This window comes from Oncorhynchus mykiss, chromosome 13, assembly GCF_013265735.2.
Source record: "Oncorhynchus mykiss isolate Arlee chromosome 13, USDA_OmykA_1.1, whole genome shotgun sequence".
Lineage (NCBI taxonomy): Eukaryota > Metazoa > Chordata > Actinopteri > Salmoniformes > Salmonidae > Oncorhynchus > Oncorhynchus mykiss.
The window spans coordinates 40,502,923-40,520,400 of record NC_048577.1 but is presented as its reverse complement, the minus strand read 5'-3'; the positions used below and the strand labels follow the sequence as shown (position 1 = coordinate 40,520,400).

General features: G+C 41.2%; 2 protein-coding genes across 5 annotated transcripts; one reads left to right on the top strand and one right to left on the bottom strand.

Annotated features, from left to right (window-relative positions):
* The first annotated feature begins 223 nt into the window (after positions 1–223).
* Positions 224–12,323, top strand: LOC110486348 (GATOR complex protein NPRL3). 4 transcript variants are annotated; one of them, XR_005035540.1, is made up of 15 exons: positions 225–763; positions 864–933; positions 2,680–2,718; positions 3,624–3,756; positions 5,267–5,341; positions 7,044–7,197; positions 7,450–7,531; positions 7,627–7,764; positions 8,365–8,521; positions 9,188–9,294; positions 9,724–9,853; positions 10,267–10,459; positions 10,713–10,905; positions 11,432–11,794; positions 11,925–12,323. XR_005035540.1 is itself a non-coding variant. In XM_021557867.2 (14 exons), exons 1-14 carry the CDS (start codon positions 565–567, stop codon positions 11,595–11,597), a joined length of 1,836 nt encoding a protein of 611 aa, XP_021413542.1. In that variant the 5' UTR covers positions 225–564; the 3' UTR covers positions 11,598–12,323. The 4 variants fall into 4 exon arrangements, 2 of the variants coding, with proteins under 2 accessions (XP_021413545.1, XP_021413542.1); XR_005035539.1 differs by having other exon boundaries at positions 11,432–11,860; positions 11,927–12,323; XM_021557867.2 differs by having other exon boundaries at positions 11,432–12,323.
* Positions 12,324–12,571: 248 nt separating this feature from the next.
* LOC110486349 (DNA-3-methyladenine glycosylase-like) lies at positions 12,572–14,084 on the bottom strand. Its single transcript, XM_036941058.1, has one exon. It carries the CDS (start codon positions 13,310–13,312, stop codon positions 12,815–12,817), a length of 498 nt encoding a protein of 165 aa, XP_036796953.1. The 5' UTR covers positions 13,313–14,084; the 3' UTR covers positions 12,572–12,814.
* Positions 14,085–17,478: the final 3,394 nt, after the last annotated feature.

Below are 17,478 nucleotides of genomic sequence, written 5' to 3'. Positions count from 1 at the left end.
TCTAGGTGATAACGTTTAAGAACCCCTGCTCTATGCTTTCCAGTTGTATTAGCCTCACATGATCATGCTGGCTCGCGAGGCTACAGTACAGTTGCATTGCTACTGAATATGAAAAATAACAGTGATGATATTAACTGGTAAAATGCGAGTATTTGTTTTAGAATCGACCGAATCACTGTAATCTCCCACCCCACTAGCGGAACTATTTTTACGGTCTACATCACATATCAGTGTAACACACAACATTGGCAGGCAGCCCTGAGCTGGAGTAGAGAAACAACACATCTAGCAGATAACGGAATTATATAAGTATTAAAATATATTGTCACCAGTATATTACCGAATGTTGTTAAGTAGTTAATCAATGTAGCTAATGGTGTAAGATAGGTAACATTAACCCTCAACATCTCTTAGGTGGCACAAGCTAGTTAGCTCGGAGCTAGCTATATTTGATCATTATTGGAAAGTCTGGCAAGTGGTAGCTAGGTTTCTTGTAACCATGTAGCTAGCTACTGTAATGTTAAATATCAATTGACAAACAGTTTGCTAACTCGACGTTAAAATATGTACATTCATTCATCATCATTTGATTTACAAGGCGAGCGAAAATCTATGTATAAACAGTCTGAAAATAGCTTCTTCAAATGTGGTGAAAAGACAAGCCCTATCAGTGTAATTTTGGTTACTTCGGGTAGCCGAGGGAACAAATTGCTCTTTAGGTACCCATTTCAACGGGTTGCAGATTGCACATCATCACTCACGAGTAAGTATTCTTTACTGTGTGTGTGACGTTAGCTTGCTATGTGGTGTGATATGTAAAATTTGGTAAACAAATCTTCTAATCTGATGTCTTTGCCCAATAGCAAAACAGCGAAGTCCATATGCATTGAACACTACAGGAGATGTTCTTGAAGACCCAGATGGAGATTCAAGGTATTGGTAATCATATTATGTCACCTACATAATGTTTCCATGTTTAGGTCTATATCACGATGGGGAAATAAACAACATCCCTTTGAATGGGGACTGTTAGCTTTCGAAAACCCTCATCCATGTGTCGGATTTTCAGCCATTACATTCGCCCGCATTTGGCTTGGTGTAAACTACAATTCCGATGCTGTGTTTTAAGGTTTAAAACCGTCAATAATCATCGCTTTCGAAGCGGTTTTCAAAACGTATGCTGATATGCCCCCTATCTTTCATGTCAGCGAGAAATAATCTTTCAAATAAAAAAGACACACTTACTTTAGTAGTTTTACACAGATCCATACACATTGTGTGCCCCCAGTTTATGAACTACATTTCCTCCTCAGTTATCTTACACACAGGTGTTCGGAGCACGCTAGATAGCCAATTTGCACAGGAGGCGTCCAATGTCTTCCATCAATAAGCTCTGTAGTAACATGGACATATGTCCGTGTGGGAAAACTAACCCAATAAAGGCGTGTAGTAACTTGAATAAAAAATAAAAAAGTATTTCTCACTGATAAGAGATACATTCCTTATGTTTCCAATATAGTACCTCAGGCAATGCTTGTTAATGTTTAAAGCAAAGTGTTTGGGCTCTCAACAAAACTCCCCTAGTCAGAAGATACTATCATCATTATGTGCTAAAGTAGTTAGCATTTATGAATTGGGTAGGGGACTGTGTGACACTGCACCAGCGTGACAGGCTTCAGCATATTCATCATACCTTTTGTTAACCAGTCAAGTTTTGGATATGTTCATATCAGAACAAAATTAGTCAACATTTGATTAAAACAATTGCGGCATGTGTGTTGGCTAGGGTCCTATTGGCTCTGGATCACCCAAGATGGCTAGGGTTGTATTTGTGCCCTCTTGCAAATGTGTCTGTGATATTACAGCATGGGTTCATGGTAATCCACCCCTTATCTGTTGTTTGGAATATGTGATTATGAAAGTCACTCTATATGTATGTCAAATAAATGGATAGGTTACATGAGCTTTTTAACCTTGTTACATAAGTGCCTTTTGTTTAAGGTGTGGGCTTTTAAAGTGTTTGCTTTTTAATTTTCAAGTGACATTCAGATAAAAAGAAATGGCTGGCATGCAAAATAGTGGCCACTAGATACAGATTTTTTTAAATGAAAATTTCAGTCACTCATTTCATTTAAAAGGAAGAATTTAACAAAAATACAGATGCCTACAATTGATAGTTACTCAAATAAAAGCTACAGGCCTATTTACATCAAGTTTGGCCTACTCTTTACCTATTTCAACCCATCTATGATATTAACATGGTAATTACTCTAGTAACTTGTTGTTACTTAGTTATTGCTTTGTTGTTGCATTTTAATGGAGTTGAGTCCACTAACAAAAAAAAAACTAATGTTGACTACTATGTAATTACAAAGCAAATGATAAATTACTTTGTAATAACATGTTCATAACATTGTTACTGGGTTAATTATAGCATTTGTACTCTGGTACAAGAGCAATGCATCGTGAAGCGTTACAACATTTTCTGTAATCAAGTCTTTTGGTACAAAAATGAGATCAATTTGCTTTAAAATATTTATTCAAGTCACTGTCAAGTGGTAATCTTGTTTAGCTTTGTTTGTGATGTCCTTCTGTTATGCACTCTGTTCAATTGTCTGCTGCATTTTTTTTCTTTTGTTTGCGTTTTCTTTTTTTTTTATGGCCCTACTCCCATTTCAGAGAACAAACTCCATTAACTGATCAACAGTTGGTAGCAGGGTAAGACCAAGTCATTCTAAAACCACCTTTCCTTTGTTTACAACACCCTTGTCTTTATTCACTCCTTCCTTCCTGTTTTGTCTTGCATATATATATATATAAATATATATCCTGTGTGTATATATATATATATATATATATATATATATATATATATACCTACGCCAACCTTAATCTCTGAAATTCCTGTTGAATTATTACAGATGGAATGATTCACTGGTCTATCTTGGTAAATCCTGCATTTCAATTAAGCCTTGTTAAGTGATTGCTCCAAAACCAGCGGACATAGATTCTTCAGTTCATTTAGCGTTGGAATCCACTTCATCTGATGATATTTGATTGTTGGGAAATCAATTCTGAATAGATACAGACTTCTTCTACATGGCTAAACCAAGCAGAGACATAATAACTTATTTCTCAGAACAAAAAAACATAGTCATGATTAAGATTGGATTAGAATCTGTCCCTTTTCGGTTGTCTGGTGGAATAATACTACCTAATGATGTTGATATAATTTGTATTGGATGATGGGGCCAGCCTACAGCATGAGCTATGTAAACCAGCATGAGTCTGTCACCTCCCCTTTACAAAGCCCTCACCTTCTCTGCCAGAGGGGGCTTATTCACTGTCATCTCTCCTTTCCAAGTACTATTTACACCAGCTCCTCTCACACTGTGATCCATCAATCAGGTTCCAGGCTGATCCATGTGATTAACCTAACCCTCCTATCCATAGTCACACTATGGCTACCATTATAGGTTGATGGACTAAACAATAAAACAAAGACAATGAAACCGAATTAGATATAATTGGCACTTTCTCAGATATCTTGTTGCTCTCCTCCCTTCCTGCTCTACTCTCAGCTGGTTTACTTAGGTCTTTTTCTCCTCTCTTTCTCCAATAAGGTTCTCTGACATCATCCTCGCCACTATCTTGGCCACCAAGTCTGATATGTGTGGGAAGAAGTTTGAGCTGAAGATAGACAATGTGCGTTTCGTTGGGCACCCCACCCTCCTCCAGCATCCTCACACCATTCAGGTAAGATACTTTTTTTGTGAATTTGTGATGGCCTGAGCATAAATACACCTTCACCCGCAGAGATTCTCTGTCAGTCAGTCCAGCAGTACCATGAGATCTGAATAATGACTGTATATGAATGGATGGACAAAGCCATCAGTCACGTGACACAATTCATCCCTTTGTGAAGACTCAATAGCACATTTGAAGCCAAGGAATTCAGTTAATATGGCATCTCATGGATATATAACATGCACAGTTTGAGCTGCTCCAGAAAGTGACGTTGCAGGCTAGCTCAGTGCTGCCCCCTCTCAATGAATAAATCAAGTTGAAGGCCTACCGGGGTACTGCAGGCTTCCATTAGTCATTTAGTAGATGCTCTTCTGCAGAGCGATTTACAGGAGCAGCTAGGGTTAAGTGCCTTGCTCAAAGGCACATTGACAGATTTTTTACCTAGTTGGCTTCGGGATTAGAACCAGCAACCTTTTGTTTTTAAAATAATCAGTTCAAGGACGTACATCTGGTGTAATATAATAAATTATTGGTACCATGCTTGTCTTAGAATATTTTCATTTATTTACACGAAGATTGACCACGAAGATTGACATTTTCCCAATTGCGGTCGGCTTTGGCTTCATTGAGAGGGGGCAGTTCTTCTCCTCTCTATCTGAAACAGCAATTCTCCTTTGACTTCTAATTCCACTCTGAGACTGTGAATTCAGGTCACTCGCTCCATCTAGTGGAAGAAGTGCCTTACATCTGTGTTTCACAATCATTATTTGACAATTCACAGAAGTAAGATAGAATGGTTGAATATAAGGGGTGGGGGTGGAGAAATCATTTGGAGTGAAATTCTAGACAAATATTGAAATGGTTTGTAACGTAACTAAAACGTATCTAACCTAAGTAGGTTGATGATAGGTACTATTCCATTCACTGGACTACATGTAGCCTGTTAGAGGGTTGAAATTAGTGTCCTGATGAACCTGATAACAAATTACTCAACTAGTGCAGTGAATCATTTGCTTTCCATAAAGACTTATTTAATCCATGTGATTTGTATGCTGTTGATTGTATCCAAATGGCAATTTCTCATCAGTGTGATCCCCTAATAACCGAGCCTGAGCCGTATGTTAGAATCTTTACAAAATGGCCCTTTTCAGAAATTATACCAACAATTCATGAGCTATCGCTCTCATAGAATGTTATTTCAAAGCTTAATTGAATACCTACTGTAATAAACCAAGCTTTAAAGAGTGCAATTATATATTTATGTATTTTTGTAAATAAGATGTTGGAAATTCCAGTATAAAAGGCACGAATAAAAGGAGCCATTTAAAGCTGTTTATTCTTGTCTAGAGAGCTTTGTCACAGGACTAACATGAATGTTTTCACTGTGTTGTTTATACATTTCAATACATACAATAGAAAGGATTATGATTTAAATAGTGACGTGCAAAGCCATTGATCATAGAATGATTTAGAACATCTTATATCTATTATATTTATGATCTAATTTCTTTCTGTCCAGGTGTCCAAGACAGACCCCTCACCTAAGAGGGAGATGCCCACCATGATCCTGTTCAGTGTTGTGTTTGCTCTGAGGGTAAGAACGTAATTTTTATTTTATTTTCTATAAATAGCTTTTTCTTTCCTCTTGAATATAATTACTGTCATGTCAATAGTATTCATCTTCATTTGATGAATAAGTGCTAATACTCAGGTTTGGATTAGCTAAATGTTTTCCACATTATGTGCTTATTTTACAAACACCACATTCATTGGTGATAAATACATTTTGTCTAATTAAATAAAATAAATTGGCTGGTAATTTGGGTGGGTGAGGCCAGGTCAGGGAGAGTGCTTTCCCAGAAAGGGATGGGTCTCTTGGGGTGATAACATTCCAGCATGGGGTCTATCTGTGTTGGAAAGGAGGGTGAGAGCTGGGTGGGGGCAGTGGGCCCTGTTTAATCACTCTACCCAGCATGGCACTACCCTCCCCTGGGCATGACTCAGCCTGGCAGACTGCTGATTCACTGGAGGCTGCCTAGCCCTGCACAGCTGAGACTGGGCAGAATGTGCACAGTCATGTTCTAACCTCATATCTGCCCAACAACCCACCCAGCCTGTCACTCACTGGCATTTTCCACAGCTCTGCGCCTAACATGACAATGCAGAAAATGATGTCCTGCACTTTTGACTTGTTTGTTTTTTATTTTGAAATATGAGTAATTTGTTTAAATACGCTATTGATTCATATTTTTATATTCATATAAGTAATGTCACTCAATGTCGGTTCACCCAAAATTATTTAACTGCAATAAATAAAATTTGACATGAATGTATTGTTAAAATATCAGATAGATTTGTTTTTATAGTATGCACATTTTTTAAATTAGCAGTTTGGAACTAGGGGCATTTTACCGCTCACAATTTTTAAATTAGCAGTTTAGAACTAGGGCCATTTTACCGCTCACATTTTTTAAATTAGCAGTTTAGAACTAGGGCCATTTTACCGCTCACATTTTTTAAATTAGCAGTTTGGAACTAGGGCCATTTTACTGCTCACATTTTTTAAATTATCAGTTTGGAACTAGGGCCATTTTACCGCTCACATTTTTTAAATTAGCAGTTTGGAACTAGGGCCATTTTACCGCTCACATTTTTTAAATTAGCAGTTTGGAACTAGGGCCATTTTACCGCTCACATTTTTTAAATTAGCAGTTTGGAACTAGGGCCATTTTACCGCTCACATTTTTTAAATTAGCAGTTTGGAACTAGGGCCATTTTACCATTCACATTTTTTTATTAAGTTATTATTGAACTGACTTGCCAGACCATAGATTCCCTATTTGTTACAATTACAATGTAATAATTGAGTAGATGCTCACAATTTCAACCAATGTGTTATAACCATTACATATTTCTAATCATCTATAAACTAATAATAAAGTACTTTTTAGTAGTAAAAAATGTAAGGGATATTTCGACATTTCAGAGTCTCTGCATGCAGTTTGAAGGAAGTTGCTAACTAGCTCAAGCGCAATTGCTAACTAGTGTTAGCGCAATGATTGGAAGTCTATAAACTTCTAGTAAGCATTGGCTCACGAAACAACCTTTCACTTCCTTCATACTGGACGCAGAGACATAAAAATGGTATCGACGAGTTCATCTGACTATGGGGAATTAGATAAATTGCCACAATCTCGAAGTATCACTTTAACCCAGTGTTGAAGTGTGATCAGTGTTCCAGTTGCTTTGCACCAGTGTCTCATAATGCCGTCTCTCTGTCCCTGCGCCTCTTACAGGCCAACGCCGACCCGTCAGTCATCAGCTGCATGCACAACCTGTCCCGGCGCATCGCCATCGCCCTGCAGCACGAGGAGCGCCGCTGCCAGTACCTCACCAGAGAGGCCAAGCTGATGCTGGCCGTGCAGGACGAGGTCACCAACATGACCGAGAGTGAGTCACATACTACATTACCCAAAACACACCACTCAGTGCTTGAGTCTAGTACCATAAAGTACCCTCCATTAAGTACCATATACCACGAAGTACCCACTTTACTCTGATAGCATTTTACAGAACAATGCATATATTTTCCTCTCCATATTGTTCCAAAGAAGATGGGGAGGAGAGGTGTCTGTCAAAGTCTTCACAATGTCATGGAGAGGTCAATGTATGTGACTTGATTTTCTGTGTTTTCGTTCTTAGCTGATGGCAGCCCTCAGTCACCGTTCAGACAAATCCTTCCTAAATGCAAGCTTGCCAGGGACTTGAAGGAAGCATATGACAGGTTTGTAAAAACACCATACAAAGTCATGTATTTGTGGATAGATTCTTTGTTCTTACAGTGCAGGTGTAATAATAGAGTCTGTGTTGTGTTTCTAGCCTGTGTACAACAGGGGTGGTGAGGCTCCATATCAACAACTGGCTGGAGGTGAGCTTCTGTTTACCTCACAAGATCCACCGGGTAGGGGGCAACCACGTACCCCCAGAGGCTCTGGAGCGTAGCCTCAAGGCCATAAGGTGTGTATGTGTGTGAGTTTGTCCTTTTGTGAGCTACTGAACACTGTTTGAGACGTGTGGGTTACAAGTTGTAACTGACGGCAGAACTTCGTAGGCTTTCATTGTATGTGGACATTAGGTTGATCAGATCTGTATTATGGAACGTTTTACAGTAATTATATACCGAGGCTGTGAGAGAGAAGTCTATGTGGTAACAGTTAGCTCTTGTGGCCTGCTTCTTTATGTGGAACTATTAACTGCATCTGGTGAGCAGCTCCACCAATAATTTCCTGTAGGCCACAGCGCCACCTAATGGCGTTCTTTATTTACTTCTTCTGCCTTTCACATGCTTATGTTTAGTCAGACCAATGTTAGTATCTTCATCTCAAATTACTACTACAATTTTGCCCTTAGTAAAACATGCATTGGAACTTAAATATAAGCCATAATGATAGCTATATATTATGAGTATTTTCCAAGAGAGAAAATGTTGTACATTTGTAGCAACAAAGGGGCGCTAAGTGTATTTCCATACACTTCACGGACTATGTAGAATGTAACTAGTGATAATTAGTCATGAACATGGGCTCTGTGTTAAATGTATGTGTTGTTGTCCCCCAGGCCGTATCATGCTCTGCTGTTGCTGGACAGTGAGAAGGCTCTGCTGGCCCAGCTGCCTTTGGACTGCTCTCCTGCTCTGGTGCGCCTCATTAAGACCTGCTCTGCAGTCAAGAACCTGCAGCAGCTGGCACAGGATGCAGACCTGAACCTGCTACAGGTTGGTAGGAGCACCTTGCATCAGTACACACTAATACATGGGTATTTGATTGTTTATTATTTGAATACTTATTTTCTGTGTATTTGAGTATTTTCAAATAATGTGGCTGAATAAAATACTTCTATTGGAAGTATGTAAATGTATTTCAAATAATTTCCTATAAATAGCCTAATACCAATACTAATTTCAAACACTTTTTTAAAATGGAGTGTATTTGAGTCAGTGTATTTCCAAATACGTTCCAATATTCAACTACTTGTCTTTAAAAATATATAAAAAATATAAATACTTACTTCCAAATGTATTTGAAAACAAATGAAAACCCTAAATAGTATTTGAAGCCAAGTTTAGTTGACATCGGCCCACTTTTGAACAGGGACCAGGGACCAGGAACAGGGATATTTGATTGTAAGTTGCTGAACACTAACATGCTGCAATATAAAGAATTGTCGATATAAAGAATAGCAAGTCATTACAAATTGTCCTCAATGTCACATCATATTGTTGGTGTCATAATGTTGCTGTTCTCATACTGCCATCTAGTGGGGTAAATTATGAATCTTCTTTCTCTTCAGTAATATTTCATTTCTATACAGACAGGTTCTGTCCATGCCCAATAATGTATTTTCACAGTTACATTTTTGTTTCTGTTTGTTGTGTGTGCAGATCTTCCAGATTGCTGCTCACCTGGTGTACTGGGGAAAAGCCATCATAGTGTACCCTCTGTGTGAGAACAATGTCTACATGCTGTCCCCACACGCCAACATCAGCCTGTGAGTATCTGTGTGTGTGTGTGTGTGTGTGAGTGTTTGAACAGTCTCGTGCTCCCTTTCTCTCCTTCTCTCATTCCTGCCATGCCTCATTAACAGGGTGTGTGCTGAGAGTTGGCTAAACTAATGAACCAGACACTGTAATCTGTACATCCATTTTATACCAACATAATAAGCTGTCATCATGAGCATCAGGGTGCTAATTTTGAATTATGACCTAACGATTGGATGGTGAATCTATAACAAAATGTGATGTCATATCATGTTAACCCATTATTTTTGTTGATTGAATTAGATTTTCTTTTGGTCACTCATGGTTTGTCTGTGTTTCGTACTGTAGACTGAAAGGATTCTCTCCAGCTTGAACATTTGTAACGGGTACAATATGAATATGAAGAAGTAAGGAATCACCATCTCCTTCTTCTTGCATAGGTACTCTCCATTGGCTGAGGCGTTTGGCCAGCAGTTCCCAGGTCATGACCTGCCTTCCATGCTGGCCAAGTTCTCCCTGCCGCTCTCACTGTCTGAGTTTAGGAACCCACTGGATGCGTCTGTGCAGGAGGTAGGTCTATTAGGAAATACACAAGCTCATTTTGACTAAAAGATAGCTTCCAGAAAGCTACTCGGCATATAATTGATACCTTAGAAATGCTGATGTCTGAAGCAGAAAGAGCGCCTGGGCTCTCTCCCAGACCCATTCCTGGTTTGGCCGAGCTCTCTAAGCGAAGATGATAAATTATAAAAGACATCACATCAACTCCATCCTTCTCAACATCTATTTTTCATGAGAACAGGACCAGAACACGCAGCTATTTCTTGGCTCTATTTTGGGCCAGGTTGGAACCTTTCTGTCTGAAACAGATGCGCCCAGTTACAGGGTGACGCTTCTTCCAGTTCCACTTGTTCAGTTTTTTTCTTTGAGTGGTGCCTCTAACCCAGTGTGTCCCTTCTCATTTCCCCTCCACCTCTGGCCAGGCCCAGCTGATCCAGATGGTGGTGTGGATGCTCCAGCGGCGCCTGCTGATCCAGCTCCATACCTATGTGTGTCTGCTGGTCCCCCCCAGTGAGGAGGAGCCAGGTCTGCTGCGGGACGAGGAGCTCCCCCTGGTGGCCCGGGTGGGGGGACGCAGCCTCAGCACGCCCAGCGCACTCAGCTTCGGATCTCCAAGTATGTGAACTTCCCCTTCAACCAGCTGTCTTGCACTCTGGGGATGAAGTGTTGATGAAGTACGCTCTGTTTTTATGTACTACCGTACCTGGTTAACCTGTTCAATTCCTGTTCAAAAGGGTTACCTGCTACAGTTGTGCCTCTAGTCAGCTAGAGGCACAACTGACCAAACCCCTGTCTGTCATTCCTTCTCCTCAATCAATGTCTGTCTGTCTCATTCTCTCCACCCCTCACTCTCTCTCTCTCTGTGTAGCCAGCAGTGATGACATGACCCTGACCAGTCCCAGTATGGAAAACTCCAGTGCAGAACTGCTTCCTGGTGGAGACTCTCCACTAAACAGGAGGATGACCGAGACGTTACTGGCCAGCCTGACAGAGCACGAGCGCCAGGTCATCCTCAATATCCCAGCTGCACAAAGTCCTGAAGACCTGCGCATGTTTGCCAGGTACAGTATGTCCCCTGCACTTTACTAGTTGGCACCAAGGTGGGCTACTGTATTTTTAGTGGCGTAATGGCGCCCTCTATTGTGTAACAGCCAGTATGACAGGTGGGCTGGTTCATTTTGAAGGACCGGGGCTGGAGGCTCTTGTGACTAGTATATCTTCAGAACAAACATACATCTGTCAGCTTGTTCTTGTGGGGAATTAAAGGATTTTTGTTCAAGGCTTTGAAAAAAAAAAAAAATAATCTCATCCTGTCTTCATGTAAGAATATATGGGAAAAATAATGGTATTTTTCAGTTGTGTAACAATTGCTGAGTTGCAGAAGTGAGAAAAAGCTTGAAGGAAAATGCCAAAGCCCTAAGCAGTGAATCAATAGTGTGACTGCATAGTGTGCAGGATGCACTAATGTGATTACTGGCTCTAACAAGTGCTGCTTCGTGCTAGATTTACTCAGCTAATGATTTGGTGAAGAATTTGCTTTAGTCTCATTTCTCTGCCTGTTGTGTGATGTTCCTTCCTTCTTTCCAGGCTGCTGCACTACTTCCGAGGGCACCATCACCTGGAGGAGATCATGTATAATGAAAACATGAGGCGATCTCAGCTGAAGACCCTCTTTGACAAATTCAGAAGTGTTCTGGTGGTCACCAACCATGAGGACCCTGTCATCTCCCTCTTCCAGTCTCCTCTGGAGTAGAGGTCTGTCATCTCCCTCTTCCACTCTCCTCTGGAGTAGAGGTCTGTCATCTCCCTCTTCCAGTCTCCTCTGGAGTAGAGGTCTGTCATCTCCCTCTTCCACTCTCCTCTGGAGTAGAGGTCTGTCATCTCCCTCTTCCAGTCTCCTCTGGAGTAGAGGTCTGTCATCTCCCTCTTCCACTCTCCTCTGGAGTAGAGGTCTGTCATCTTCCACTCTCCTCTGGAGTAGAGGTCTGTCATCTTCCACTCTCCTCTGGAGTAGAGGTCTGTCATCTTCCACTCTCCTCTGGAGTAGAGGTCTGTCATCTTCCAGTCTCCTCTGGAGTAGAGGTCTGTCATCTCCCTCTTCCAGTCTCCTCTGGAGTAGAGAGGGTAGAGAGAGTAAACAGGTCTGTCATGAGGTGAAGGACCCTTTCTGAAATACCAGACGGACAGAATGATACGGACTGCTGCTGTACAAAGGCCTTTATTATGGTGCTCACTGCTTCTAGCCAACTGTACTCATATCAATGCACCCCAAAACAATAAGATTTCTAAAAGAATAACTGTCTGCTCTGCTTGGGGGACTGGGAGTGAATGTATGTAGCTTTTAGATGATTTAATTTGTCCCTTTCTCTCTTAGATGTTTTACGTTCAATGCCTTGTTTTCAATACTACTGTACATGATTGACTAACAGTGTGTGAAGAGCTTTAGTGATACCTATAAATTGGGCAGTTTAAACACAGTACTCCACTTGAGCCTTTCCATTTGGGGGATTCCCAAAAGTGCTAAATCATCTCCAACAAACACAATGTAGGAAAACAACCTTAATGCTCATTCCAGGCTGCAGGCAAGGCTGCCTCCCCCAGGAGTCTCAGTGGGAGGGAAAGAATGAATAGATGCCAAACATCAGACATGCTGTTTCTGCTTTGAGAGAAGGAGCACGACGTTCCAAACATCTGCGAAATCATTGATTCCAAGAGAACTTTTCCAGCAAGGATGTTTATTAATGAGAATGACTGGAATGGAAATTCTAGTTGCTTTGATAGCAGGGAGGGGAGGCTAGATCAAATATTTTACAGATGTTTTGGCTTTGGGTATTTTGCAATGATTTCCCCATAGCTAGACCAAATTACTGAAATAGCTCATAGCTGACATTTTTCACTTGCATTATGTCTGTAAAAACATTAAGTATATACTCATCATGGTTTGATACAATTCCCAAAATATTCCCAGTTTCAACTCTGTCCTGTGTCACCATCACATACGTCCACTGAGGAGGACGCAAAGTCTGATATCACATTGTTGGCCAGTGAGTGAATCTGTATCTCTGCCTGTTTGTTCACTACACTCACACAGTGGTGACCACGCAGATAGAAGCGCAGGGGTTTGGTGGCCCATTCCCCATGAGAGTCAATGCCGATCCGGCTTGCTGAGACCACCTCCCTGAGGCCTGGCTCTTGCAGTCCTATCTGGGTGTCCCTCTCCAGCCACACTTCTGGGTCTGAGGCAAGGTCTCTCCGGTCGAAGCAGCGTGGTATGTCCAGGGCCTGGCACAGCTTTGAGGGACCATTGCATAGCTCTTTGTCCTTCAGGGGCCGGGCCCCCTCCCTCCGCCTGGTTGTCCGCAGCTGCTTCATCAGAGGCAGGCCATTTAGAGGCTCTAGAGCCCGCAGAAGCACAGCAGCACCCTCCCCTAGAGAGAACACACACAGGGAACGATAGAGTGGAGCCATACTGTCTCCTTCCTTTGACCTTTCTCCAGTGTGAATGAATGGATAATAACATGGTGCAACATATAATATAACGTCTTCAATAATGAGAAACAGTTGAAAAAAAGAGAACTATCGCCTAATGAAAGTAACATGGGAGAGCCTGGGAGATGCAACACTACTTAGTCTCTAATGAGGTGATTTTCCTACAGATAAGGCCAACACACTGAACTTTTCTGCGTGTGGTTTTAATGGCAGTTTGGTTTATTACTGGTGGTTTGTTCCACTGCCTTCAGGGTAAGCTTGGCTGTTGTACTGTTTTGTTGTATGGTCTTACCTTGACTGGAAACATTCATACAGAGGTAGATGCCGTAGATGGGGTACACATAGATGGTGCCAGGTTTCATAAACATCGCTGTGTTCCTCTCAGTGCATTTTCCCCCAGCAGAGTGAGAGGCTTTGTCCTCAGGCCTCAGTCTCCACCACCCTCCCTCTCAGCTCAGTGCCATCTGCACTCTGACACACCAATACCTTGCAGCACAAACAAGGGATGGCCTAAATAAAGACGTTCTTTCATGTTTGTCCTCAGTGGGTATGTCTTCAGTAGGAACTTGAGCTATTGTTGTCTCTGAAGAGAACTAGACTACATGTGTGGGGTCACAATAAGCCCTGCTGATGATGTATGTGTGCCAATGGCTGTGCAACCGCTAGCTGGACTCCAATGTTGATACAGGAATACACAACACACATTTTAACCACCATGTTTAGCTAGATCATTCAACTCAAGAGGTGAACAAATGATTGTCTATGAACAATGACAAGCCACCAGGGTCTGACAATCTAGATGGAAAATTACTGAGGATAATAGCAGACGATATTGCCACATCTTCAATTTAAGCCTACTGTAGAGCGTGTGCCCTCAGGCCTGGAGGGAAGCTAAAGTCATTCCGCTACCCGAGAATAGTAAAGCTCCTTTACTGGCTCAAATAGCCGACCAGCCTGTTACCAACCCTTAGTAAACTTCTGGAAAAAATTGTGTTTGACCAGATACAATGCTATTTAACAGTAAACATATTGACAACATAATTTCAGCATGCTTATAGGGAAGGACACTCAACAAGCACAACACTTACACAAATGACAGATGATTGGCTGAGAGAAATTGATGATAAAATGACTGTGGGGCCTGTCTTGTTAGACTTCAGTGCAGCTTTTGACATTATCGATCAAAGTCTGCTGCTGGAAAAACTTGTGTTATGGCTTTACACCCCCTGCTATAATGTGGATAAAGAGTTACTTGTCTTAATTGAAGCCTATAGAATATCATCCAGTTAGAATCAGGAATTCCCCAGGGTAACTGTTTATGCCCCTTGATGTTTGAAATTTTTACTAACGACATGCCACTGACTGAGTAAAGCCAGAGTTTCTATGTATGCGGATGACTCAACACTATACACGTCAGCTACTACAGCAACTGAAATGACTGCAACACTCAACCAAGAGCTGCAGTTAGTTTCAGAGTTGGTGGCAAGGAATAAGTTAGCCCTAAATATTTCTAACACTAAAAGCATTGAATCTGGAACAAAACACTCACTAAACCCTAAACCTCAACTAAATCTTGTAATAAATAATGTGGAAATTGAGAAAGTTGAGATGACTAAACTGATTGGAGTAACAATAGATTGTAAACTGTCATGGTCAAGACATGTTGATGCAGTAGTAACTAAGATTGGGAGAAGTCTGTCTTTAATAAAGCGATGCTCTGCCTTCTTAACAAAACTATCAACAAGGCAGGTCCTACAGGCCCTAGTTTTGTCCCACCTTGAATACTGTTCAGTCTTGTGGTCAGGTGCCACAAAAAAAGGACTTAGGAAAATTGCAATTGGCTCAGAACAGGACAGCACGACTGTCCCTTGGATGTACAGTTGAAGTCGGAAGTTTACATACACTTAGATTGGAGTCATTAAAACTTGTTTTCAACCACTTCACAAATTTCTTAACAAACTATAGTTTTGGCAAGTCGGTTAGGACGTCTACTTTGTGCATGACACAAGCAATTTTTCCAACAATTGTTTACAGACAGATTATTTCACTGTATCACAATTAATAGTATGCAAGTATAAATGCCATGGGACCACGCAGCCATCATACCGCTCAGGAAGGAGACGCGTTCTGTCTCCTAGAAATTAGCGATTTGCGAAAAGTGCAAATCAATCCCAGAACAACAGCAAAGGACCTTATGAAGATGCTGTAGGAAACGGGTACAAAAGTATCAATATCCGCAGTAAAGCGTCCTATATCTACATAACCTGAAAGGCCACTCAGCAAGGAAGAAGCCACTACTCCAAAACCACCATAAAAATGCCAGACAGTTTGCAACTGCACATGGGGACAAAGATTGTACTTTTTGGAGAAATGTCCTCTGGTCTGATGAAACAAAAATGTAACTGTTTGGCCATAATGACCATCGTTATGTTTTGAGAAAAAGGGGGGAGCTTGCAAGCCGAAGAACACCACCCCAACCGTGAAGCATGGGGGTGACAGCATCATGTTGTGGGGGTGCTTTGCTGCAGGAGGGACTGGTGAACTTCACAAAATAGGTGGCATCATGAGAAAGGAAAATTATGTGGATATATTAAAGACACATCTCAAGACATCTCAAGAAGTTAATGCTTGGTTGCAAATAGGTCTTCCAAATGGACAATGACCCCAAGCATAATTCAAAAGTTGTGGCAAAATGGTGTAAGGACAATAGAGTCAAGGTATTGGAGTGGCCATCACAAAGCCCTGACCTCAATCCTATAGAAAATTGGTGGAAAGAACTGAAAAAGTGTGTGCGAGCAAGGAGGCCTACAAACCTGACTCCGTTACACTAGCTCTGTCAGGAGGAATGGGCCAGTATTCACCCAACTTATTGTGGGAAGCTTGTGGAAGGCTACCCGAAACGTTTGACCCATGTTAAACTATTTAAAGGCAATGCTACCAAATACTAATTGAGTGTATGTAAACTTCTGACCCACTGGGAATGTGATAAAAGCTGAAATAAATCATTCTCTCTACTATTATTCTGACATTTCACATTCTTAAAATAAAGTGGTGATCCTAACTAACCTAAGACAGGTAGTTTTTACTAGGATTAAATGTCAGGAATTGTGAAGAACTGAGTTTAAATGTATTTGACTAAGGTGTATGTAAACGTCCGACTTCAACTGTACACAGAGAGCTAATATTAATAACATGCATGTCAATCTCTCCTGGCTGAAAGTGGAGGAGAGATTGACTTCATCACTACCTTTATTTATGAGAGGTATTGACATGTTGAATGCACCGAGTTGTCTGTCTAAACTACTGGCACACAGCTCGGACACCCATGCATACCCAAAGAGGTCTCTTCACAGTCCCCAAGTCCAGAACAGACTATGGGAGGCACACAGTACTACATAGCCATGACTACATGGAACTCTATTCCACATCAAGTAACTGACGCAAGCAGTAAAATTTGATTAAAAAAACACCTTAAGGAACAGCGGGGACTGTGAAGCAACACAAACATTTGCAAGGACACATGCATACACACACGATAACATACATACACATGGATTTAGTACTATAGATATGTGGTAGTGGTGGAGTAGGGGCCTGAGGGCACACAGCGTGTTGTAAAATCTGTGAATGTATTGCAATGTTTTAAAATTGTATAAACTGCCTTCATTTTTGCTGGACCCCAGGAAGAGTAATGGGATCCATAATAAATACAAAATCAACAGAGGCCATGAGACTCCACTGAGAAGGCATTTAGTATAGATGGAGCTGGGGGGGGGGCAAAGTAGTATAAAATTAGATTAATGTGAGAAGGAAAAATATATTTCTCTACAAGATAAGTCCTCTCCCATCAGTTGTTTGGATCTCAGTCAGCACCAACTACTCAGAGTCAGAGTTTCTTTCAGTGCTGTTGAAAGAAGTCCCCATTGAGGAGAGCAATTATTTCAGCATTGAGCAAAGGACTGTTCACAAACCACACAGTGTTCTGAGGCAGTGTGTGCTGGAAGTTTGGTGGAATGCATGATCACACCGGGGGGAACCAAGCTTCTCTGACAATTAACAACCAGCCCGGAAGCCTTGCCACATGATAATGGCTTTCATACTTTTTATTACAGCCTTCCTGTAAACTGGTCCAGACATAACTTAAT

Bases quoted from the DNA above. Each gene is read 5' to 3' on its own strand.
- LOC110486348 (XM_021557867.2), top strand. From the start codon at position 565: ATGTACATTCATTCATCATCATTTGATTTACAAGGCGAGCGAAAATCT. The intron at 8,522-9,187 runs GTTGGTAGGAGC...TTGTGTGTGCAG, and splicing joins CAGACCTGAACCTGCTACAG to ATCTTCCAGATTGCTGCTCA. The intron at 9,295-9,723 runs GTGAGTATCTGT...CTTCTTGCATAG, and splicing joins CCACACGCCAACATCAGCCT to GTACTCTCCATTGGCTGAGG.
- LOC110486349 (XM_036941058.1), bottom strand. From the start codon at position 13,312: ATGGCTCCACTCTATCGTTCCCTGTGTGTGTTCTCTCTAGGGGAGGGT.